This window comes from Oxyura jamaicensis, chromosome 7 (assembly GCF_011077185.1).
Source record: "Oxyura jamaicensis isolate SHBP4307 breed ruddy duck chromosome 7, BPBGC_Ojam_1.0, whole genome shotgun sequence".
NCBI lineage: Eukaryota > Metazoa > Chordata > Aves > Anseriformes > Anatidae > Oxyura > Oxyura jamaicensis.
Window position 1 is genome coordinate 35,362,241 of NC_048899.1, and position 21,599 is coordinate 35,383,839.

Genomic DNA, 21,599 nt, shown 5'->3' on the forward strand with positions numbered 1-21,599 from the left:
GGCACTACGTTTTCTGTAGAACAGAGAAGACTCATGAATACATGCAAGAGAAGTCAATAGCTTGTACAGCTATAGAGAATTATTTAATTAAATCTGGAAGCTTTTGAGGAAGCCATAAAAATGAGGTTAATGTGTCAGACTAATAAATTCTATATAATTAAGCTCCCCAAATATAGAAATTTCAGAATATGATGCTAAACATATCACAGTAGGGACATCAATTTATTTAATCTTAACATTGTTGCATTGTCTCGATGAACTTCCATTGGTGTCACAATAAGATTATGATGACAGCACCATTAAGCCCCATTCAAATGAATGGGGAATTAGTGTCATGATGGAAACAGCTGCAGCTAAGAGCTGCTGTCTATGATCAGTAGTTATTTTCAAAAATTCAGAAATTTTGCTATTACAATAATTTTATTTTCACTTTAGATATATGTATGGTGTAATGAAGAAACCTGAGTTTTCAAGGCACACTGGAATCAAACAGTAAATGTGTTGCCAGATACATTTCCTCACAAAATCTTCATCATTCCACCTCCACTGGCAATAATTTTCCTGATGTGTATCAAAACCAGATATTGCTAGATTTTAAGGACATTTGGTAACTTTCATGAAACCTTTGTTGTTGAGAATCTCTAGTCTGTTGGTCACTTTCCTCTTTCTTAACAAATGGAAATTACAAGACTTTTTGTCAATCACAGCAGCCATGGTGAGGGTGGGATGGAGACGATGCCAATGACAAGTGCAGTGAATTTAGGGACCTAGAGAACAGAGTCCTCTCAGCTCCTTCGATACCTATCCACATTTACTTACCTGTACAACATCTGCCCTATGAGTGCTGGACCGCCTTGAGCTTGCAGTTCCTCTAAAAGCACTCATCTCCTATCACAAAAGCACACATCTCCTATTCACAGTAGGTATCACAACTTTTCTTAAATATTAATGGACTTTAGGATTCGTAACCTTGTAAACATTTTTTCCTCATATATTAAACATTGAGATCTCTGCAGAATTGTAAAGAAATGTATTTAGATTTATAGTTATGTATTTCACATATTCCTATTTAACAGCAGATGAATATATGGTACTGACAGTGTCACAAAGTGGAGAGTTCATTATGCAAAGGTGTATGTCTACAGTGTATCTGTCCATATCTGAAAGACAATTCTCCATGCTTTCTAGGGCAGATCTAGATTAATATGCATGTTTCAGGACAAAAGTAAAAAAAAAAAAAAGCACTAGATATATTTAATATTTTAAGCTCTAGGCTGGAGTGTTACAGAGTGGTTGCGTTGAAATCCATGTTGTTTTACAATTAGTATTATAAGTAACTATTTGAGCAAGATCACAACCTTATGGATTTTTAGTGGCGTTTAGGAAGAATGGTTGTTTTTCTTCCTAATAAAGATTTCAGCTTTTAAGCAAAATAGTTGGAGCTGCTTGCTACCTGGGTCATGGTTTCCATTCTGCCCTCAGGGATGCTAACGTTATGATAGCTCAATAAAGTGCCAATAGATGGTTTTGCGGCAAAACCTCCTCCTTGTCCAAGTGGCGTGCCCTGTCACTCAGCGCCTGCAGATTTCCTTTCTCACACGCTCCAACCTCCTACAGTATTTCCGTGTCCTGTGCTTCAGACAGCTCAGAGTGCTGAAACTTGGGAGGTCATTTCTTTCATTCCTGCTGCTTCCTTGGGGCATTTTAATGGCCGCTGGGCTCTCAGGAGAGAGGCGGTAATGTGAGACACGCGGTCCTATCCCGGGGCCTTGGGGAACAACGGCTCTTCTGTGCAAAGGGAGCGTAAGCACCTGTTGTAAACAAATTAAATACTGTTTTTAAAAATACAAATATTGTTATCTGCCAAAATTATGCCAATCAAAGGGAGCCAGTTGGTGGCAGAAAGTACAATACAAGATATGTTCTAAATAGGTATACTGTACATCCCTCGAGTATGTGATCTTTGATGAAAAGGCAGCTTGTTCGGGATACCTAGATTGAATTTCTCCTAGGGCAGCTGCTTTGGAGGATATAAGATATTTCTCTCAACCACCTGTTTCCTTTTATTGTCTCAGCATTTGAGTTGGTTGGGCCAGCCCATGTGAGGAGATAAGGCCGAGTTGCTGTATTTTGTTTATAAGGGCATACTTGTTCATGCTTTTAAATATTAGTTGGGCTTCAGCAGGGTAACCCCATGCGAATTGGATGAAGCAGCTGCTTTTATTATGAACTTGAGCTACTTGTGGTTTTGTGTCTTGGCACACTGCTATGTCGTTTTTACTTGCCTTGCCATAAGAAAGGAGTTAAACTAACTTTATCTTTCCAAACAGCTGCAGATCCAGAGTGGGGAAAAAAAAAAAAAAAGTCCATACTTCACAACAGAGACGTATTCATCCATGGCCTTTGACCAGGACCATGTTTTGTCATTGCTCATGTCTTCTGTGGTCCTCTACACCAAAACAATCTGAGAATAAAACTGTTCTGATTTGGTATACTCTTCTACTCAGACTTGGTGAATCCTCATTAAGGTGCAGGAGAAGAGCAAGGCTCAGTGTGGAGGGGTGGTTTTGCCTTGAATCGTCAGTGCTTGTGGTTCTGCTTATTGGACCTCAGAGGAAGCACTCCTGAAAGCAGTGACCAAGGAGTTCAAAATGCCACACAAATACCTGGGCAGCTGCAAATAGAAGTGCTGTTATTTTTTGTAAGTTAAAATGAGCTTGGAAAGGTCAGATTTGACTAATACCCCCAGATTATGAGACAGAGAAGTTAAACCCTATTTCCTTCTTTGTAAAGGAAAACACTGGTGAAGTGTTCGAAGGCAAGAGAATTGCTGAGATTAAAATAGTATTGAGACTCCAGTGAAAACAGTCATGCCACGTACACCACAAATTCAGTCTACAAACAGAGGATTAACTATTTGTTTAAGTGTCACTTCCACCACTTTACTGAAAAATAAAATAAAATAGTGTTATTTAGGTATTTAAAATAGAAAGTAGGAGCATGGTTGTATTTATTTTGGTAGCAATACCCGATCTCTGCCCATTGACATTGGTGATGACTTCTGGCTGAATTTGTGTTTATTATAGTCTTAAAAAAAAAACAACACCAAAATAAACAACAAAAAGCATATTATTTTTCTCATACCACTTTTAATGTTTTAAAAATCCCAAGGCACTTCACTCTGCTGCTTATGATTCTTGGTAAAATCATGCAAACATAGCCAGTTTGATGCTATTTTTTGTTTACAGTATTGCTGTGTTGTTTTGGTTAACAGAATGAAAAACAGCACAGTTAGACTACAAGTAAAAATGTTTTATTCTTAGTTTGTTTCATCAATAAAAGCTGACATTTTTGCAAGAAAGATGTTATACTATTGGAATTAACTCTTAGTCAATTGTAAATAATTGTATTATATTGGTATGTTATCATGAAGATTAGAAATCATTTCCTACAGAATCATGTTCTTGCTTTCTCAGCACTGTTTCAATTGAAAGGAATTTGAATGAAGTGCATCTCATTACTTACATAAAGTAGATGGAGCTTGAATAATTTTTATATTTATTTTCCATAGATAGCTATTACATTTCTTATCCTATCCATCCAAATTTTATAAAATAAATTGTTTTAATCCGTTTTTTTGGAGAGAAGCAATGAATTTGTTTTTTGCAGAAGTAATACATCTGAATATATTGTAATATGCATAAAAATCTGTTAACACAGTTATTTATACAAAAAGTGTAGCTGCCTTACCTTTGATTTAATTTACATACTTTATTTGCCTTCTGACAAGTTCTTCCCTTGCCTTTTTTTATTTATGTGCCAAAAATATGTCTTTTCAGATAAGTCAACTAAAACTTTAATGTATTGTATATTTTAAAACTACATAAAATGTTTTATGCATTCGCTAGTTTTTCCCCACAAGCATTTGTTAAAGGTGATGCTATATCAAGATTAGACATGTTTTACCACTGATAACAGCATAATGACATTGTATTTCTTAAATATTATGAGCAAATAGATGTGTTCTATTTTAAAGCCTAAGCTGACATTTAGGTTGAATTATCAAGCATTAAAAGAAAAGAAAAGAAAAAGAATCTTTATTACTCGAAGGTTAAAACTTTGGCAGCCTCCTTTTCTTAAATATAAGAATTCAGGCGCACACCCTGAGAAAGAATGTGATGCATTTTCTTTAAGTATGTGAAAGATGTGAGCAACATAATTATTTTTCCATTCAAATGTGGAAAACAATAAAAGTTTCCCATATGTAGTTCATAGGCTGTAACTCACATCACTCAGCACTAAAGCAATAAGCAACAGAGTGTTGATACAAAGAGCTCCAACTCTGGAAATATCAGCTTAACCCTTGCTTGGTCTTTTTCTGCACTTTGCTACTGTAAACATGGCTTGAATTTACATAAGCCACCATTCATATTCTTGTGAGTTCATAATATAAATAATGCAGAAAATCTCATTCACTTCCCTAAATTATGCTAGTCATTACAGATGATTCATGTGAGTATTAATCTCTTGGATGTGGCAGAAAACTAGGGAGGAGAAACTACCTATCATATCATTTGCAGCTAAGAACCTGCTGCGTATCTCTAAGCTTTACTTGAAATGCTTGCAGTAATTGGGTGCGCATCTTTTCACTCGCCCACAATCCAAGTGGCAATATGGACTTCTCTGCGATTTCCTCGTGCTAGAAGATACAATTCAGGGAAATACGCGAAAGTGGCAACATGCCTGGGGCCAGGACGCTGTCCTGCTGTGTAGCAGTTAGCATGCAGGCTTCAGGGAATGCGTGCGCCGTTGGAAGCATCTACAAATCTATTTGTTGTACCAGCATTGTGTGATGAAGGAAGAGACTGGGCAAGAAAATGCTTAAGTATTCATCTCCGAATAACATTTTAGGGTAAATTCCATTTACATCTCTGAAGGACAAGCCTGAAACTGTCTCTTACCTTGGCAAGCTAGGCTGTCTCTTACCTTGGCAAACCTTGGCACACCAAAGACTCAAATGCTCTGAGAATTCCTGTATTTCTAGTGAAAAATGCACAAATAGGAAGGTGATTGATAGGTTTCTGTACATTTCTACCACTTTGGCTTTCTGTTCACCTGCTTCGCATGCATGATATTCCTCTGAGCTTCTGCTCTTTTTCACCTTCAGGAAAAAAGGGATAAAAGAAGATTATTGGATTTAAATGTTTGGAATTTGTATAAGTATGGGCTGGAGCCCCAGCCTTGCTGTTCATAGCTGTGAACACACTTGGGTAGGTGTGCTTGTCCAGGACATGACAAGTGGGGACCGGTACAAGAGCTTAGCTGTTGAAACCACTGATACAGTTTGTCTTTTGGTGATGCTGCAAGTTCATTGCAGGCTTAGTGTTTGTGCATGCACCTAGTGCTCTGTCTTTCTTGAGTGGAAGCAGTCTTGGCAGGGAGCAGGCGCTGCTGCACGATGGCAGGGCTCCAGAGGGCGCAGGGCAGAGGGTACGAGAAGCAGCAAGGCACAGCAGGGAGCAAACACATACTTGGGCATTTCTCTGCAAAGCCCGGAAAAGTGGAGAAACACTCACACTAGAAAATATATTGCAGTCATTAGTCACAGATATTAGGAGTTGGACATTTATACCTGATGTTCATTAATAGTTGATGGATATTTATAATACATTGCTGGATAATTATATTTAAAATGCATTAAAATGTGCCCCCTTTTTTTTTTTGACAGTGCTGACATAAAAACATTGTTTTTGCTATTAGCAAATGTAAACTATACACTCTTTAAAATCGTTCTTTAATCCCACTTCTGCAACGGTTTTGCAATACTGACCATCCTGCCATATACAAGACTATCCAGTAGCTCAGGAGTACTCTGGCTTCTAATTAGAAAGAACATGCAAGTGGGGGTTATTATTAAAAAAAATGTCATTCATACTGCTATAAGTACTATTTTGAAGAACCAGGTGTGCAAGACAGATAGTTTTGGGTTCTTTTTTGCAATTGCTTACAGAAAAAGGTCGTAGCATCATAACAAAAGACCTTCAGGAGAGGCACGTTCATAGAGCTGTAATGTGCAGACAGGATGGAGCTTTTCAGGTAGATACCAGTACTAGGTTTAAGCATTCACATCTCAAGTATCTTGAGTATTTGAATACTTTAAGTCTCAAATGTAAAGGCAAAATGAAGATATTGTTTGTGTTTTTTATTTAAGCTCATTTCTAATATTTTCTTGTATTTTCTTCTGACGCTGTGTTCAGCGTTGGTTTTGAAACCCTAAAGTTTATTTGCGAGAGCTCTTAGCTTAATTTTGTGTATTATATGGCATTCTTCTCTATGAAGTTTTAAAAGATACAAAAGAAAAAACCTTGCTCAAATGTAGAAGTTATTTTTGCAGTAACGTATGTCATGATTTTTAAACATTCAGGCCTTTAAACTTTTTTTTTTTTTATAGTGTATGTTCTTGCCAATCCCAGCACAGTTCTACAAAGTAAAATATTTGGCAGTGAATTCATATTAACAGATGGAACAAGAAATTAACACGTTTTTGCTTCGCTAATTCACAGTTCTTTTAATACGCTAATTCTAAATCACCTGTTCTGACTTTGACAGGCTACAGACACCTGTTTGGGGTAATATTCCACAGCTAATTATTACATGAGAAACTCAGTTTCCAACAAAAGGGTTTCTGTGTGAAATTGTCATAGTTAACAAATTAGTAATACCAACTTTATACAAAAATAGCTTGCAGTTTTAATTTACATGTACTTAACCTTGCTTGAAGAGCTAGAAGCAGTGGCATTACATGGGAGCAGCCTCTCCCCCAGCACACCGGCGAGCCGATGCCTCCGTCCATTGCCCACTGGAGTTGTCCACGTCCTGGTTGAGTCCTGGTCCCCGTAGCCGAGCCAGTGCTTGCTCTGTGGTACCAGACTGAGAAGCACGGTGCTGCTCACCAAAACCGAGGAGAAGAGCGCAAGAAGTTTCTTCTAAAAAGGAAGCATAGACTCATTTTCAGCTCGCTGGGGTTGGTGTGATTTAGTCAGAGTAAGAAAAAAAAAAAAAGAGTCTTCTTCTGAAATGATAGCCCTGCTGCCACATAAAGACATTACGGTGCTGTTTCACTTTGTGTTTTTGTTGTTTACTTCCATACATCAGCTACAGCGCCTTAGCGCTGAGCTTCATTGTAGAATGTAATGTTTAAATATTGCCCCAAAAGCTGGCAGTGGATAATTTAATGTTATATCATTGAATGTGTGAACTTTTTTTTTTTTTTTAATGTGTCTGTGCCTGTAAGAAAAAAAAAAATATGTTTTGTGGTTGCCTTTTTAGAAGTTTATTACACTTCTGTCATAATGAGTCATCATGTACATGTGCGAAAGGGAGGAAGGGAGTAGAAGTGAAGCTATTCCACCTCAGTGCTCTTCTCTGCTCTTGAACTCTTGACATAAAAGAGGTGATGAAGCCCTTGTCCTCTGTCCAAGCTCTGTACCTATATACAGGCCAAGGAGAGCGGTAACTTTAGTTGTTACTACAACTTAGTTGTAGTAACAACTTCACAAGAATGGTGAAAGAACCAAATCTGGCATAGGAGGGAGGGGATGAGCAAGGGTACTCCATGAAATGGGACAAGAGAAAATGTTCAGTATGTGAGAGAAAGGCCAGAGACAGGCTGGACACGTGTGTCTTACCTTGAACTACAACAGCTAACAAAGCAGCACTGGTACTACCATGAACTCTTTATTTTCCATCTTTCTCAACATCTTTAAGTCTTAAAACATAAAAATAGTCTTATTTTTGCCAATGGCTTCAAACCTTTCTAAAGTCATCTTCAGTTGTTTTAGCAGGAGCTCATTGTTGGTAATGATGTTTTATTGCTTAACTGTAAGATACAAATGACTCAGTGAATCCCTTTCCTTTGTTCTCTCTACTTTTGAGTCTTCCTTGCTTTTCTTCTGTCTTACATCTACTCCTTCCCTTTTTATCGTGTTGTACTCTCTTGTAAAGGTGTGAGAGAAATAACACAATCTTAAAAAAATACTACTATGATAAGCCTAATTAATATAATACAGCTCATGGGGAAAATATGAACATGGCAGATAGATCATCATTAGTCTTCTTTGCTTAGACGTGCTTCCTTCTGGGATCTGAGGCAACACTGGTTTGCTGGTGGACAAGGTGGTCTGAAGTATATGGGCTTGGCACTGCCACGGCTGGAGATCCTGGAGTGACAGTGTGTTTTGTTGCCACCCCAAGCTGACACGAGTCTTCTTGAATTTTCCTCTTACCTGAGGAGAAGGAGTAGAATCTATCCCCAGGTTTTTCATGCTTGTGTCCACCCTTGATAGATTTCACCAGAAATACTTGTGTGTCTGACGGTTGATAAGCCAGGGAACGTGAAGTGGTTCTAGAGAAAGATTGTACAGATTTACCCAGTTATTCCAGTGAGATTATGCAACAATATGTAATAAAGGGAATGCAAGAGGTCCATGATGGCTCCATCTGCTGAGCCAAATGAGGTTCATTTACTCTTACTGCACTAGTTTCTGTTCTTCAGCAAATTGATTAAAATGAAGCTGCCTACTACCTGGTACCTGGTGTGATCGCAGATTCTGTGAGCATGTAACTACTCTAATTGGAGATACTAATTTTCAATTTAAATAGTTTCACAGGCATAACCCTCAGTACAAATGACTTATACTATCTAAAATCCCCTTAGTGATAGCTATAAACGTGTACTGAGTTTTATAGTTGTTCCTAGTAATCTTCCACAGTTTGTCAGATAGAGGAGGTAGAATATTGATTGTGCAATTTCCTTCCTGCTTTCTGTACAACAAAAAGTATTCTAAATACTGCATCCTTCTGTAAATAAATATACCCCACTAACTTTTAAGCAAAGAATACAATAGTGCTTACTACCACCAGTACTACACTTAGGGTCTGGAGAAGATGGGTAGAGTTAGGTCTGGCATGTGCACTGGGGGAGCTTTTTGTTCTTTGACTGTATTTGCATGAATAGTAATATATTGCTAATGTCTGTGTCCTTAAATGACTCTTACTTAGTGTATGACAGTAGTTTTCAGTTGTAGTTGCTGCATGCTGCTTTGTAAGACTTTGTTATTGCTTTAATCAGTTTCATTACACCTCGGTGTCTAGATCCTCTCCTTGTCAAAATATCATAGTAAGGCATTAACCATGGGAAGATGATATGAATCTTAAGGCAGTGGGATCTGGCATTGATGCCGAGGCATTTCTGCTCTTCCACGATGTAGTCGCGTGTTCCTGTGTTTTTCATTTTTTTTTTTAATTTTATTTTTTTATGCCTGACCTAAGCAGAACTCCATCTAGTTATAGCCTTGTAAGAGACTTTGCCTCTTTAGTTAACAATGGGTTTCGTAACAATCACAATGAGCACATTTTGTCTATTTCTGCTTATCTGACCGTGGAAACTGACAGGACACGAACTGGGGAAAAATAAGTAGCAATGAACAGGATCACATGAGAAGTGCCTTTGCCCACCGTGGCTGGGAAAGAGCTACCAAGTTGGTTGTTATACACAGTGATTGATCCCCTCTCCTTCGACGGTTACATGATAGATAAGGGAAATAGTCAAGTCTGGAAGAAGCTATTTTGTGCTCGTATTAACTGGAGGATTTTCAGCAGATGTCTTAATAGTTGGAAATCAGCAATAGTATGTGGATTTATTTGTATGCCATCTGAACCATTTGACTTGCCAGATGCATGTTGTTTAATAGCCTTTTGTACATCATTTTCAGAAGATAGTTGTAGTAAGATTTTCTTTTATTGTGTGAAATAACCCGTTTTCTGGGTAGCATTTCCTATTGTTAGAATGTGTGTTGAAGAGACTAATCGGGTGTCCTCATTGCATAGAAAAGAGAATATGCAAAATGCTAGCCTGTGTGTTGAGAGGCACAATTGAAACTTGTGATGAAGTCATCCTTTATATATTTTTTGAACAACACACATTTTTTCTCCTTTTTAGATGTCTGTTGGTTGGCAGTGATCTTTTCTTTAGGTACTTAAAAGCCACTTTGCTGCTTCACTGTTTAGATTGTTTCAGTCATTCCTATCTTCTGATTGTCAACATTATCATACACTAATATGTTTTAAATTATTTGCAGACATTTCAGTCCTCTACCTTAATATAAAAATAGCTTCAGCTTTCTGTTGTTTTTATATTAAAGTATATCTAAAAAGATAAATGAAATCTTACCCTGACTCATATCATACTCTACCTGCCAATCCCTGTATGACTGGCTGAATGTGAAATACATGTACACATTGATTAATAACTAAGAACAAGATTATTTTATTGATTTTTATGTTGATTATCCCTTAGTGCTTCAATGATGTTCATAAATATCTCTGGTCATTTGGTTATGTAAGTGTTTAAAATATAATTTCCCTGTGCTTGCTGTCCAACATTAATGGTGATTCATTCAAAAATATTCATTGATTTCAGTGGCAATTCCAATCATGTTGTATTAGATTCTGGGAATGAGGGTAGCAGACATACGGAATGACAAGGAAGTAAGCTTGAAAGTTGTCAAATTAGAGTTTAATAAAATTTAATTTGTTGATCAGTTCACATCAAATACAACTTTGTGACTATTTTTATGCACAAAGGTATTAATCGGAGTCCATGGAAAAGAGTGGCCAAAAAAAGATCAACCAGCTCATCCCGTTTTTTGGAAAAACTGTTACAGATGTAGATGTAAAAAATATATACACATATAAAATCTTAGAGGGAAACCGTTATCAAATTGAAGGGCCCTCATTCCTCCAGTCATTGGAGAAAGCTGCCGTCTACCAACGACAAAGGTCCCAATTGAATCTAGATGCAGGAATGTGTAGGACGTACATTCAGCAACTCCAGCCACCAGATGGTAGACTCTGCTTACTGGTTAAGTCGGCTCTAGTGTCTGGTCACCAGTTGGCAGAAACAGCAGTAGACAAATTACATCACCTTAGAATCACAAAGCACTGCATCTCTGCTGTATTTTGATGCAAGTATACTCCTTCTTGCAAATTTCTGTTAAAACACAAAAAAGCACCGAATCCTTGTCAATATTACGCAGCATCTATAAATATTCTCAGATGTAGACTGAGAAGGAAAGTATATTTTTATTAGGCTGTTTATTATGTGAGTGGAATTAGCAAGAGACAGTTGGTGCAGAAAATTAATGAACTAGAGTTTCATGGCTGGAATTTACTCCAACCTGCCTTATGTTACCAGTAAAATTTGTTTGGGGAACCTCAACATACTCTTTAGGAGACATTTGTCCATTTTGCCAAATGATCACACAACTAATGGCATCCTCTGCTATATTTTTAATTTTTCTTTCATTGTGTAGAAACAAAATATAGTGATAGAACACAAATGTTTGCATTTATACAGAACGGTTTTGTCAAAGCCTGTGAATCATTTGTGTGTGTGGGAGATATATATATATGGTTTAGAGTCATACCAAATACTTGAAAAGAGACAGCAAGGACTAATTGGACAAAATCTCAATGATTTTGTGCCTAGTAAGGTATGAACTGTAAGAGACAGCTGAAAGCATTGGATGTTGCAAAGAGAATGAAAACATCTGTCAGAAATACTTTCCACAGATTATACTCAGTCCAGCTATTAATTAAACGATTTTGCATTACTACATTTAACCGAGGAGATCTTTCATTACTGGGAGCAAACCAGAGGTATGTATTTGTGTATTCCACATCCAAGAAGATGGTTGTATACCATCTCCTAACAGTGTAAGAAAAGGTCATCCCGTATACACGGATGTATTTTCTCCATCTGAAAAGCAAAGTGTTAATGTTGCAGCTGCTGTGGAATTTACTTTATGTTCTGTGAAGTAGAAGACTTTTATGTTTGATCTTCCGACTTGCACTGTCATCTCCAATGCCATGAGAACTGGAGTTGTGAGCAGGCAATTTCCTTCTGAGCTACCAGACAGAAGTGTAGCTGTGAACCACTGCAGTCCTGCTTGACACTGCCAGTGGGTTTTAGGCTTAGTGTCTGACGCCAATTGCCAAAAGCCCGATCCAAGTCCTATTTCAATGAATGGGGATTTTCTATTGGTTTTGGTAGGCTTTACTTCTGACCTCATTTCGTGCAGTGCCACTGGCCTCCGTGCCATCCTCGCATGTAATGCATTGCAACGAGACTGTCCTCTGGGCTCCTGGTAGACCCGTGTAGGTAGAAGATGACGGGTTGATGGTACAAAACCAGGGACAATTTTTTGTTCTTGATTCTTTTTTTTTTTTCTTTTTTTTTTTTTTTTTTGTAATAATAATAGATGGACCACCTCTAATTTCCCACTGTCATCTGTATCTAGTTGTAAATGAGGGTTTGTCACGGCATTGATACCCATTTGCCCATTGACATTCCTTTGTGCTTTATGAAGCAATATGCTCCTCTGTGCTCTCATTTCTCCCTTGCTCTGAGGCAGATGATGTGATGAACAGCACTTTTCATAGTGAAGGCATTCCAGTTTTCTAGGAGAGAGGATATAAATACTCCTTAATTATTATAATTGACTGAGAATATTTACATTTAACAGGTTTAGTGGAAGGCAAGCATCCTTATATATCTTTATAGTTACAATTTAGTTCTGAACTTTCAGAATCCCACTGTACCTCATGCAGTCCTATGCCATTCTGTCTTCCAGTTCATTGAACAAATGACTTCTGTCCTAGGGCCAAAATCTGAACGTACCAACCGCAGGTCTCTGGAGTAAGACCCTGACTCAGAGGAATAATAAAGATTCACCTAATCTTCTTTGGCATGAAAAATTCAGCTGGACATCTAGTAGGAAAAAAGCCTGTTATGACCTCTGGTACTTTCTTCTCAAGTCAGACTGCTGCATAAAAGTCCATTTTGTAATAAGTTGCTTTTTCTGTTTCTTATTCTGACTGTTCCAGGAAGCATTATCCAGAGCTGTACAAAATTGAATGACTGATTTGTTCAAAGCTAATTGAAAATTCTCAGACCTATTAAAAAATCTGTCCTGGATTTAGTTAAGCTTTTTGTTGAATCCATATTTTTCAGCTCTAAGCCTATGAATCAGAATGTCTGAAACTTGAGTTGTCATCAACAGTTGGGTATGGAGTGTGCAGGGGGATATCTCCACAATGCTATAGACTATGCAGCTGAGCTGTTGTGTGTGAAAGCAAACTGAGAGTTACTTGGTCACTGCAGATTGCTTTTTCCCAGGACTAATCAAGAAACTACATAACAACATGGAGAAAAACTAGTTTTAAATAGTTCTGCAGAGGTTCTGGAGGCAGGAGCAATTTTGTGCTGCTGCAGCTTATTTTTCTCAAGTAACCAAGCTTGCTTGGCTATTTCCATATAGATATGTATATAGAGATGCATGTAACTGTATAGATGTATGTAGACACACACAGATGTGTATAACTGGAGTCACAACAGTGTTGGTATGCTTGGGCACAATAACAGAAGTCCCTCTTTCAGAGACTATGATGAAACCAGAATCTTAGCATAAGATTCTATAAGGTTCTGCTTTCCCTATCGTGATCTCTTTTCATGAGTCTTTTCACCTAATGGCAAGCTCTGCTGCTTAATACCAGAAAACTTTAATGTTCTTGAAAGTACAGCAGCCAGATATTTGGTAGTTGATTTGTAGAATACCTGCAATACCCTGAAAGATTGTTATAAGAATTTCTTTGCCAAGTGATACACCTATAATAAATGATTCATTAAAGTAATTTGACGCTAGCTGAAACATGTTTTTCAAAACACAACAGCACCAAAAATGAGGGTGAATGGATGATATCAAGCTGAGAAAACATGGCAAACGAACATAAATAATGATTGGTTTATCTGGGATATTTTTTCCCATTTTCTTGTGTATTTTCCACTAAGATAAATTTGTAAATGAGCATGACTGTTGCAATTCTCCTTTTAGAGTGTATACCAATATATTGTATAAACATGAGTTTTTTAAACCATTTAGTGCTCCACCAAAGTAGCAGGGCATTAGGTTCTCATTCATTCATCTGAAAACAATTAGGAGAAAATGCCACTTATCTTAAATAGTATTTGTCAGACTTTCTTCATCAAACTTGGTAAATACATATCTTCTGACATTTTGATGTATAATCATCAGTCTAGGGTAAACCTAAGTGACTGGGCTTTGGCCCGTGAATAGCTTTTGTTGCTGCATGACATTAAAATGTTGTGTTTTTTTTTCTCTTTTTTTTTTTTTAGATATAATGAATATTCAAAATTAGAGTTATTCTCCATTGTACTCACAGTAGGTCAAGTGTCATAAGATCAAAAGAATACTTAGTATGCAATCTAGAGGCTGTAGAAATGGTTCTGAATTGAATTTTTCACATGGTGTATGCTCTGGAACGTCTGGTGATGCAAAGTGTAAATTAGGCACTATCGGTTTTCATTTGAATGGGCAATGAGTTGAAATGGAGATTCTTTAGGATTCTTTGGATTGATAGGTAGAGGAAGGCATTCACCCTTTTATTCCCTGAAAACCTTTTGAACTTGTATCCCCCAGAATTAGAGCCATTCCATCCCAATTCTTCCTTCTGCACAGTCCAGTCGTTGATAAAACATTGAGTGCTACCACCTGAGGACTTGCAGTCTGACACTTAAGTGATGATGCTACATGGGAGATGATTAGCAATGCTATTTTTTAAATAGTTCTTTCACTTTCAAAGTTTAGGATAATTTTCTAGCATCATTTCTGCAGCAGTTTCATCCTTAAAAGAAATCTAGAACAGTTTGCAGTTAATTCCCTACAGTGATTTCTATATCTCACAAGGATTTTACATAGTCATAGATTCCTGACAAAATCATTTGCATAAACCATGGAAATTTGGATCTGAGTTATGATTTACCTTGTTCAGCTACTTTTAGTCTTCAACCAAATACTGCAATATCCTAAGTTACAAGCAAAACCGTAATTTGAAACTAAGTGGACAGATGGACATAAATTACTTGATTCAGTTTCTTTTTCTGTAGGGAACAGAAATATTTATGAAAGTAACAGGAATGGAGGGGGAGTAGAGGGAACAACAGGCTTGTAGCTATAGCTGGCTCAGCTACAGTATTTTTGTTGTTTTTTGAGGGGGGCAATGGGGTTGTTTGTTTTAATAATCGTTTGCCAAGTAGTAATGGAGTTAGTCACACATTGGCTGTTCTAACTTTCCTTTTCCCTCGGTTGTCTGCTGGAAGGGCTGGTAGGGAGATTTCCATCCACAGCTAAGTTTGAGGAGTCTTTCTGGCCACACAGAGGAGCAGCACCGCGGTGTTCCACTTTCTGGAGGCTGTGCAACAACTGATGTCCTGCAGGTCGGTGCGGGTCACGCTGCCCCAAGCAAGTCTGGCAGCTCCAGGGAGCACCAGGTGTGCCACGTCGTGCAGGAATAGTACGCATGTGCAATAGATTTTCTGCTGCTGGGGGATACAAAAAGGGGTTGTTGCATGCTCAGAATAACCAGTCTACATGGCCATGTCACACTCGAAACTTAGTTGTGACTCTGGGGTCCCCAAACTGCCTGCAGGAAAAGGGCATCTGGGAGTCACCAGCCAACCAGCAATTCTTGCTGATGGCAGGTAAACTGCAGACTAAAGGTTGAAATAAAGCATCCATTGATTTCCACTCCCTCCCCAAGCTTTCTCAAGCCATCTGTACTTGAGGATCTTTTGGGCAGCTCCTATCCTTTAGGTGTGGCATTGCAACACTCCCCTCAAGGGCAGCCCTCATTCTGGTGGCTCTTGCCGAGTGCCTGTAGGGAACATGGTTATGATCAGCAGGGCACAGGCTCAAATGTTGCGTTGAGGATGATCACCCAGAGAAACAGAATAGTGGAGGTTTAGAGGACTGTTTTTCTGATCTAACTCACACAGTGTCTACATCATTGGAAGTCTGAGGTTGGTGACCCCAAGACAGGCTATTCAAATCTTAGATTATTTTATTATGTATATATATATATATGTATAGATATATAATATATATACCATGTCTTCGCATAAACAAACAGTTCCTCTGAGAAAAGGTAAGCATCGTTGAGCGTAGTAATGAAGAGAAGTAAAGTTTCAAAGGCATGATCCCACTTTCCTGACTCATTTGAAATAGGCAGAGAAGTCAACAGCATCTTTGTTTTATTAAAGGCTGTAATAATAATGAGAGCTCCAGAATTTCTAAAAAACGAAGAAAGTTAATGTAGTATCTGGAGTCTGACCTCGGGTCTAAATTGTGATTCTAATGTTAATCATAATGAGACATAGCTTCACACCCCATAAATCCAGCCAGCCTGTTTCTACTATCCAATGCAATACTTAAATAAAGAGCAGTTTCACAAAGACATGCATCACTATAGATTCCCTTTTTGCACTTTTTCAAATTATGTTGCTGCTTTATACAATCCACCTTTCATAAGCTGTCTGCCAGAAAGCTCTAAAAATAATAGCACAGACGCTTGCAACAACAAATTGGCTACCTCACTTTCAGTGAATCGAGTGTTCAAATGAAAAGGTTTTTGCTTCCAAGTATTTGAGGCATACCTTGAATATGTTACCAGGCTCAGATGTAATGGTTATAAAAATAAAATAAAATAAAATGGAAGATAAAGAGGCTGTTTACAGTCATTGTGATTTCCATTTTTTAAAATAAGATGTACTGAAATGAAGGGCAAAATGGGATGGTTTGACATGGTTAGTAATTGCCCATAGATATGGCTTAAAGAAAAAGTCTGACTTTGTACTTTCTACATCATCGGTATGGATGCATGCCTATGTGTACACGTGCTTGGGTTGTCTGCCTCAGATTCAGAAGGTTCAGGTTCATCCCGTGTCCAGGAGGGAGCAAAAAGAGGTGTGGAAAGAGCAAGGCTCATCTGTGCATAACAGAGTAAGAACAGGATTCCTCCCTGGCTGCTTCGTATCAGCTGGAGTTCATCTAGTAGGGTCAGGACAGCTCCAATTTTCTGTGATTTGCAGGTAGTACTAATAGCTTTCTGTTCTTTGTGGCCGAGCAGGAACGTTTCTTCATTGTTGTATTTTCCAAACTAGAATAAATTTGAGGCAGGTTCAGATATTTAGGGAAAGTACGTGTTCTCTCTTTATGTGGCTCTATACATACTACTCATGTGAACACAAAGTTCTGTCAAAGTCGGTGAAAATATTTGTGAATATTCTCACAAATGCAAATGATATGCGCTCTCTGCTGTGAAGAATACGAAGAAAAGATGAGCACCTCCTCATAATACCATTTTGTTTTCATACAAATCGTCCAAAGCTATGAAAACACCTGAGTACCTGTGGCTTCATCCGGTTACCACATGCCCTCAGGTGGGATATGATGACATGCTTGTGTATTCATGAGATCATTTTTCACAATCTATTCACGTATGGCGCTTGCAAGCCACGCAGCCTGCTTTCTCCTGGGAGCTAGAAAAGAACAGCTGAGAACTGAGCAAAACTTTACAATCTTTTTTTAAACATCCGTTTCTAAAACTGAGTTTTTATAGTTTTCCCCCAAACTTCCTGGGACAAGTTCTTCCCGCTCTTCATACCGTAAGTGATAAAATGCAAATGTCAAACATTATTAGTTCTGTACCATAAGTACTAATTTTTGGTTTTGCTAAGCAGTTTATATAGGAAAATCTGGAACATTTCCAGTCGTCTTCACTATCATTTAGTCCTTAAAACCCAGAACAGACATTTAAACTGAAAAACATTATATCTTCTCTGCAGATGCACATGCAGCACCATCAGAAGATGAATAGTTGTAGTCTTGAACTGGCGTCGCTATCAAATAGACTCTGTATAATTAAATAAGAAAGCGTCTTAACAAAAAATTACATCTTGGGCACTCCTTTGTGAGCAAAGGAGTGAGCTACAGAAGGAGAAAAGTCCACAAGTGATTAGCGGTTGATTTTCATGAGAAATTTCCAACACCTCTAATTTGATTTTTTTTTTTCTTTAATGAATACTTTTCTCAGTGATGTTGTTTGTTGTTTAAGATACCTCCCAGCATCATTTTTAATGTCATTACAATATGCAGGCTCTGCAGTTTGGCGAACTTAAAATACCAAACAGCTCATAAAAAACTGGCTCTTATGGCACTACAGATAGCAGCTCCTGTATTAGATTTGTACTATTTTAATGCTGCCTTTTCTATATCTCAAGGCTGTTTCATGCAAATATTTAAGCTTAGGTATTCTCACAAACAAGCAGCCGTAACGTTTCAGTAACTTTGTTTTAAAAGAAAGACTTTTGAACATGCAGGAAATATTAGTACATCAAACAAAGTGAAAGACAAGGTAGTTTAACTTGTTGGTTTGTTTGCTGAAACTCTAAAGTAAATATACTGTAGCTAAAAGTGTTCCATTTTTATCTGCCTGCTGCAGTAATGGCTGTGTTACTTCAGGGCTTACACTTCAATAATTGATCAGGGTTTGTATAGCACCGGCTAAGAGCAAAAATAAGAGTGTTGCTTTGAACAAACTGCTGCAATGTTATAGCATTAGGCACAGAAACAAGATTCTGGAAATATAGATATATAAAAAACAGGAAAAAGATGGATAAGTTGGAGTGGTAAATACTGCTTCAGGCTAGAAAGTAATGAGAATTTTTCCATAGAGAGTTTTGACCTGCTATTCAAAAATTGTTTCTTGTCTTAATAAATCCTAAAAGTGTAATTTACTTGCAAAAGGGAAAGAACAAAGGCACCAAAATTCTTTTGATAACAACACTTGTTAAGGTTGATAAGTTGGGTTTCAAATGTGTGAAGAAAAATGTGTGACAGTTTGTTTTAAGGTGACAACCTAAGTGTTCAGATACTTCCATCTTGTGCTGTTTGTAAAGCAGTACACTAGTAAATGCTTTACACATGTATATTAGAAGTGGAAACAATAGATATCTTCCCACCAAATTTTGCAAAAGCTTTAGTGCCTGCTTATAAGTTTATAAAATCATTGGTATGATTTTACTGTTTAATTAAGGTTATTTCAGAACACGATCGGTATAAATCAACATTGCCTCTGTTAATATTTCTCTCTTTTTGGCAATAAATTATTTTGAGTCTTCGCTTTGAAAAGGTTCTCTGTTGGTTTCAAGGATTTATATTGTCTTCTGTAGACACATCTTTACTGCTAAATAAAAGCGGCATAGCATATTTACTGTGCTGCTAAAAATTAGTGTTGAAACGACAGTGTAAGAAATTCTCAATAAAAGATGAAAATGCCATCTTTAATCTGTTCTTCACAGAGCAGGTTCCTCCCGAGTGGGTAATTTTAAATAGCATAGGTATCATAATGTCTGTTAACTTCATGGATTATGTCAAATATTTTACATGTTACGCCTAAGTGATAGGAAATTTAATTTATATACGAATCAGTGTGGTTATCTCAAACCAAGTGTGCACTAATGTACACAAAGGAAAGTAGGGTGCAACTGTATCTGAGGGCACATCGTGTTTAGCTACATGAGAAAGCAATTGAAGTCTGTAGGTTATTTTCAAATGTACTCATGAATAATGCTGCTGTGCTCGATTGCTACAGCAACCTGAAGTTTCTCAACGAACAGAAAAATGAACTTCATGCTTGCAGCCCCCTCCTCCTCCCTTCTTGTATAAAGCAGTAAATGAAAAAGTATTAGCTGGTTTCCAAACAGTGTAGGCAGGGTTGCGTGACATATGGTAGTTTGTTGTTATTGAGTACTTCACAATATTACATGGATGTCAGTCTCAAATGCACTACATTTTTGTACCAGAAAAAGAGTGTTCCTTGTGAACCTCTCGCTGTCTGACCATGCTAACTCCTAGGCACCGTGTCTCGTTTTTGTGGTTTTCAGACAGTGGTGCTTTCTACTGGAGCCACTTGTGTGCTAAAAACAAAGCACAAAACCAAACAAAACCTTCCCTGGTGTTGTTTTGAAGTGACGCCACTTCAGTGGCATTTAGCAAAAAACCTGCTCAGATGGCAGAGAAGTTGCTCCAGCGGAATTTGATAAAAAGCCAATTGTATGGTATTAAGCCACATTCCTATTGAGAATTTGTATTGACAATGTATTTCTTCTTGTGAGAAAACTTACTCGAAAAAGTAATTAGAAAAATAAGATGTTAATGGTCAAACTCTAATTAAGACTGTCTTCCTTTATTTTAATCCAAACGAATTAGGTCTGATTTCTCCGTGTCCATCTCAGGAAGCATGGAGACTAGAAGTTTTAGGAATATGGAAGTTCAAATTCCTTTAAATTCCTTTAAAACCCTGCAAAAGCATTCCTGTTCTAGAGAGCCATGATGCATCTTGTCAGATCTGCTACTGTGGGACTCCTATTAGTGACGACATCCCTGTATTGTGCAAATGATGGGAAACAATTAACAGCTTCTCTGGAAATTCATATTTTGACTCAGTTGTGGCTTTTAAACAACTGAAAATTTGAGATACCTGAGGCTGAGTTTCTGTTTTGTTCCATTTTCTTTCCCATTTCAAGTAGTCTCTAACAATATCAGGACCCAAATTAAGATGGATAGGAGAAATGATATTACTTGCTTTCCAGAAGGCAAGGTTTAATATTTGGAGAACCAAAATGCAATTTTACTGGCAGCAGATAGGGAATGCATTTTTGGTGGGCGAGTGGTCCCTGATAGACACCCCAAGCCTGGCTGCCGTCACCTGAGTTCTGCTGAGCCACCACTGGAACAGGCAGAAGTTACGATAGCAACAGGCTTAAGGGGCAATGCCAGAGTCTTGCCCTTCAAGAGAAGGAAATTTTGCTATTTGTGGGCAAGATAAAGGTTGGAAATGTAAACAGATCTGATGATCCGTGCCTGGCACCCCGCTGCCTCCATTAATAGGTAGCCTTGGAAGAGAAAAGGCCATCACTTGAGCCAGGGGGGACTGGAGCAAACACCATTTAAGTGCTCCATGTGGGAGCAAAGAGAGGCTGGACCTTTTGATAAACTGCAGGACTAGGGCAGGTTGTAACAGAAGAAGAAGCTGATTTCTTCCAAAATCATCTCTGGTCTGCTAAGAATGCTGCGCCAGACCTAGGAGAGATGCTCCATCTCCTCCTGCAATTGTTCTGATAGCAGTGAAGAGGGTAATAATGCTGCAATTAAATCATTCTTATTAGGTGTCTAAATTGCTTGTGATTAAACACCAGAAGGGGGAAATTGGTGACCTTTTGGGACTAATCTGAGTTTCTTCATGGATTTGGGCAGACATTGCTTTGAGGGTTCAGATTGGTTTCACATTTTTTAGACTTTTATTTCAAGCACAAATGCTTTTCTTGAAAAATAAAGGCTGCTTATCCTCTTCATTGCAAAACAAAATCCAAAAATTATAGTTTTAGCTTGCAGTTTGTCTGAATTTGAGCCCTGAATGCTATCTTGAGTGAAGATTCACTGTGTTTACTATCGTTATTATCAGACCCTCCTCAAGGCTGTACTATTGTGTTAGACTGTAATAGGTTTTCAAGTAACTTTTTTGTTTTCTTTTAAACAATATAACATTTAAGAACTACATACAAATCAGATATTGTGCTTGAGTGTTCTAGATGTATTACACTATATTTTGCCTCTGAGGCC

At 37.8% G+C, this 21,599-nt stretch overlaps 2 protein-coding genes across 5 annotated transcripts in view; one reads left to right on the forward strand and one right to left on the reverse strand.

Annotated features, from left to right (window-relative positions):
- Positions 1-21,599, forward strand: part of ARHGAP15 (Rho GTPase activating protein 15) — a 332,778-nt gene that overhangs the window by 93,772 nt on the left and 217,407 nt on the right. The window lies entirely within an intron of this gene.
- The window catches only part of LOC118169841, a 63,208-nt gene continuing 42,511 nt past the window's right edge, over positions 903-21,599 (reverse strand). Inside the window, exons 2-5 of the mRNA XM_035331545.1 lie at positions 17,324-17,455; positions 16,936-17,073; positions 6,760-6,986; positions 903-5,577 (exon numbers count right to left, since the gene is read on the reverse strand). Coding sequence (XP_035187436.1) covers positions 5,319-5,577; positions 6,760-6,986; positions 16,936-17,073; positions 17,324-17,335 — 636 coding nt within the window. The 5' untranslated portion in view covers positions 17,336-17,455 and the 3' untranslated portion in view covers positions 903-5,318. The remainder of the gene's footprint in view (positions 5,578-6,759; positions 6,987-16,935; positions 17,074-17,323; positions 17,456-21,599) is intronic.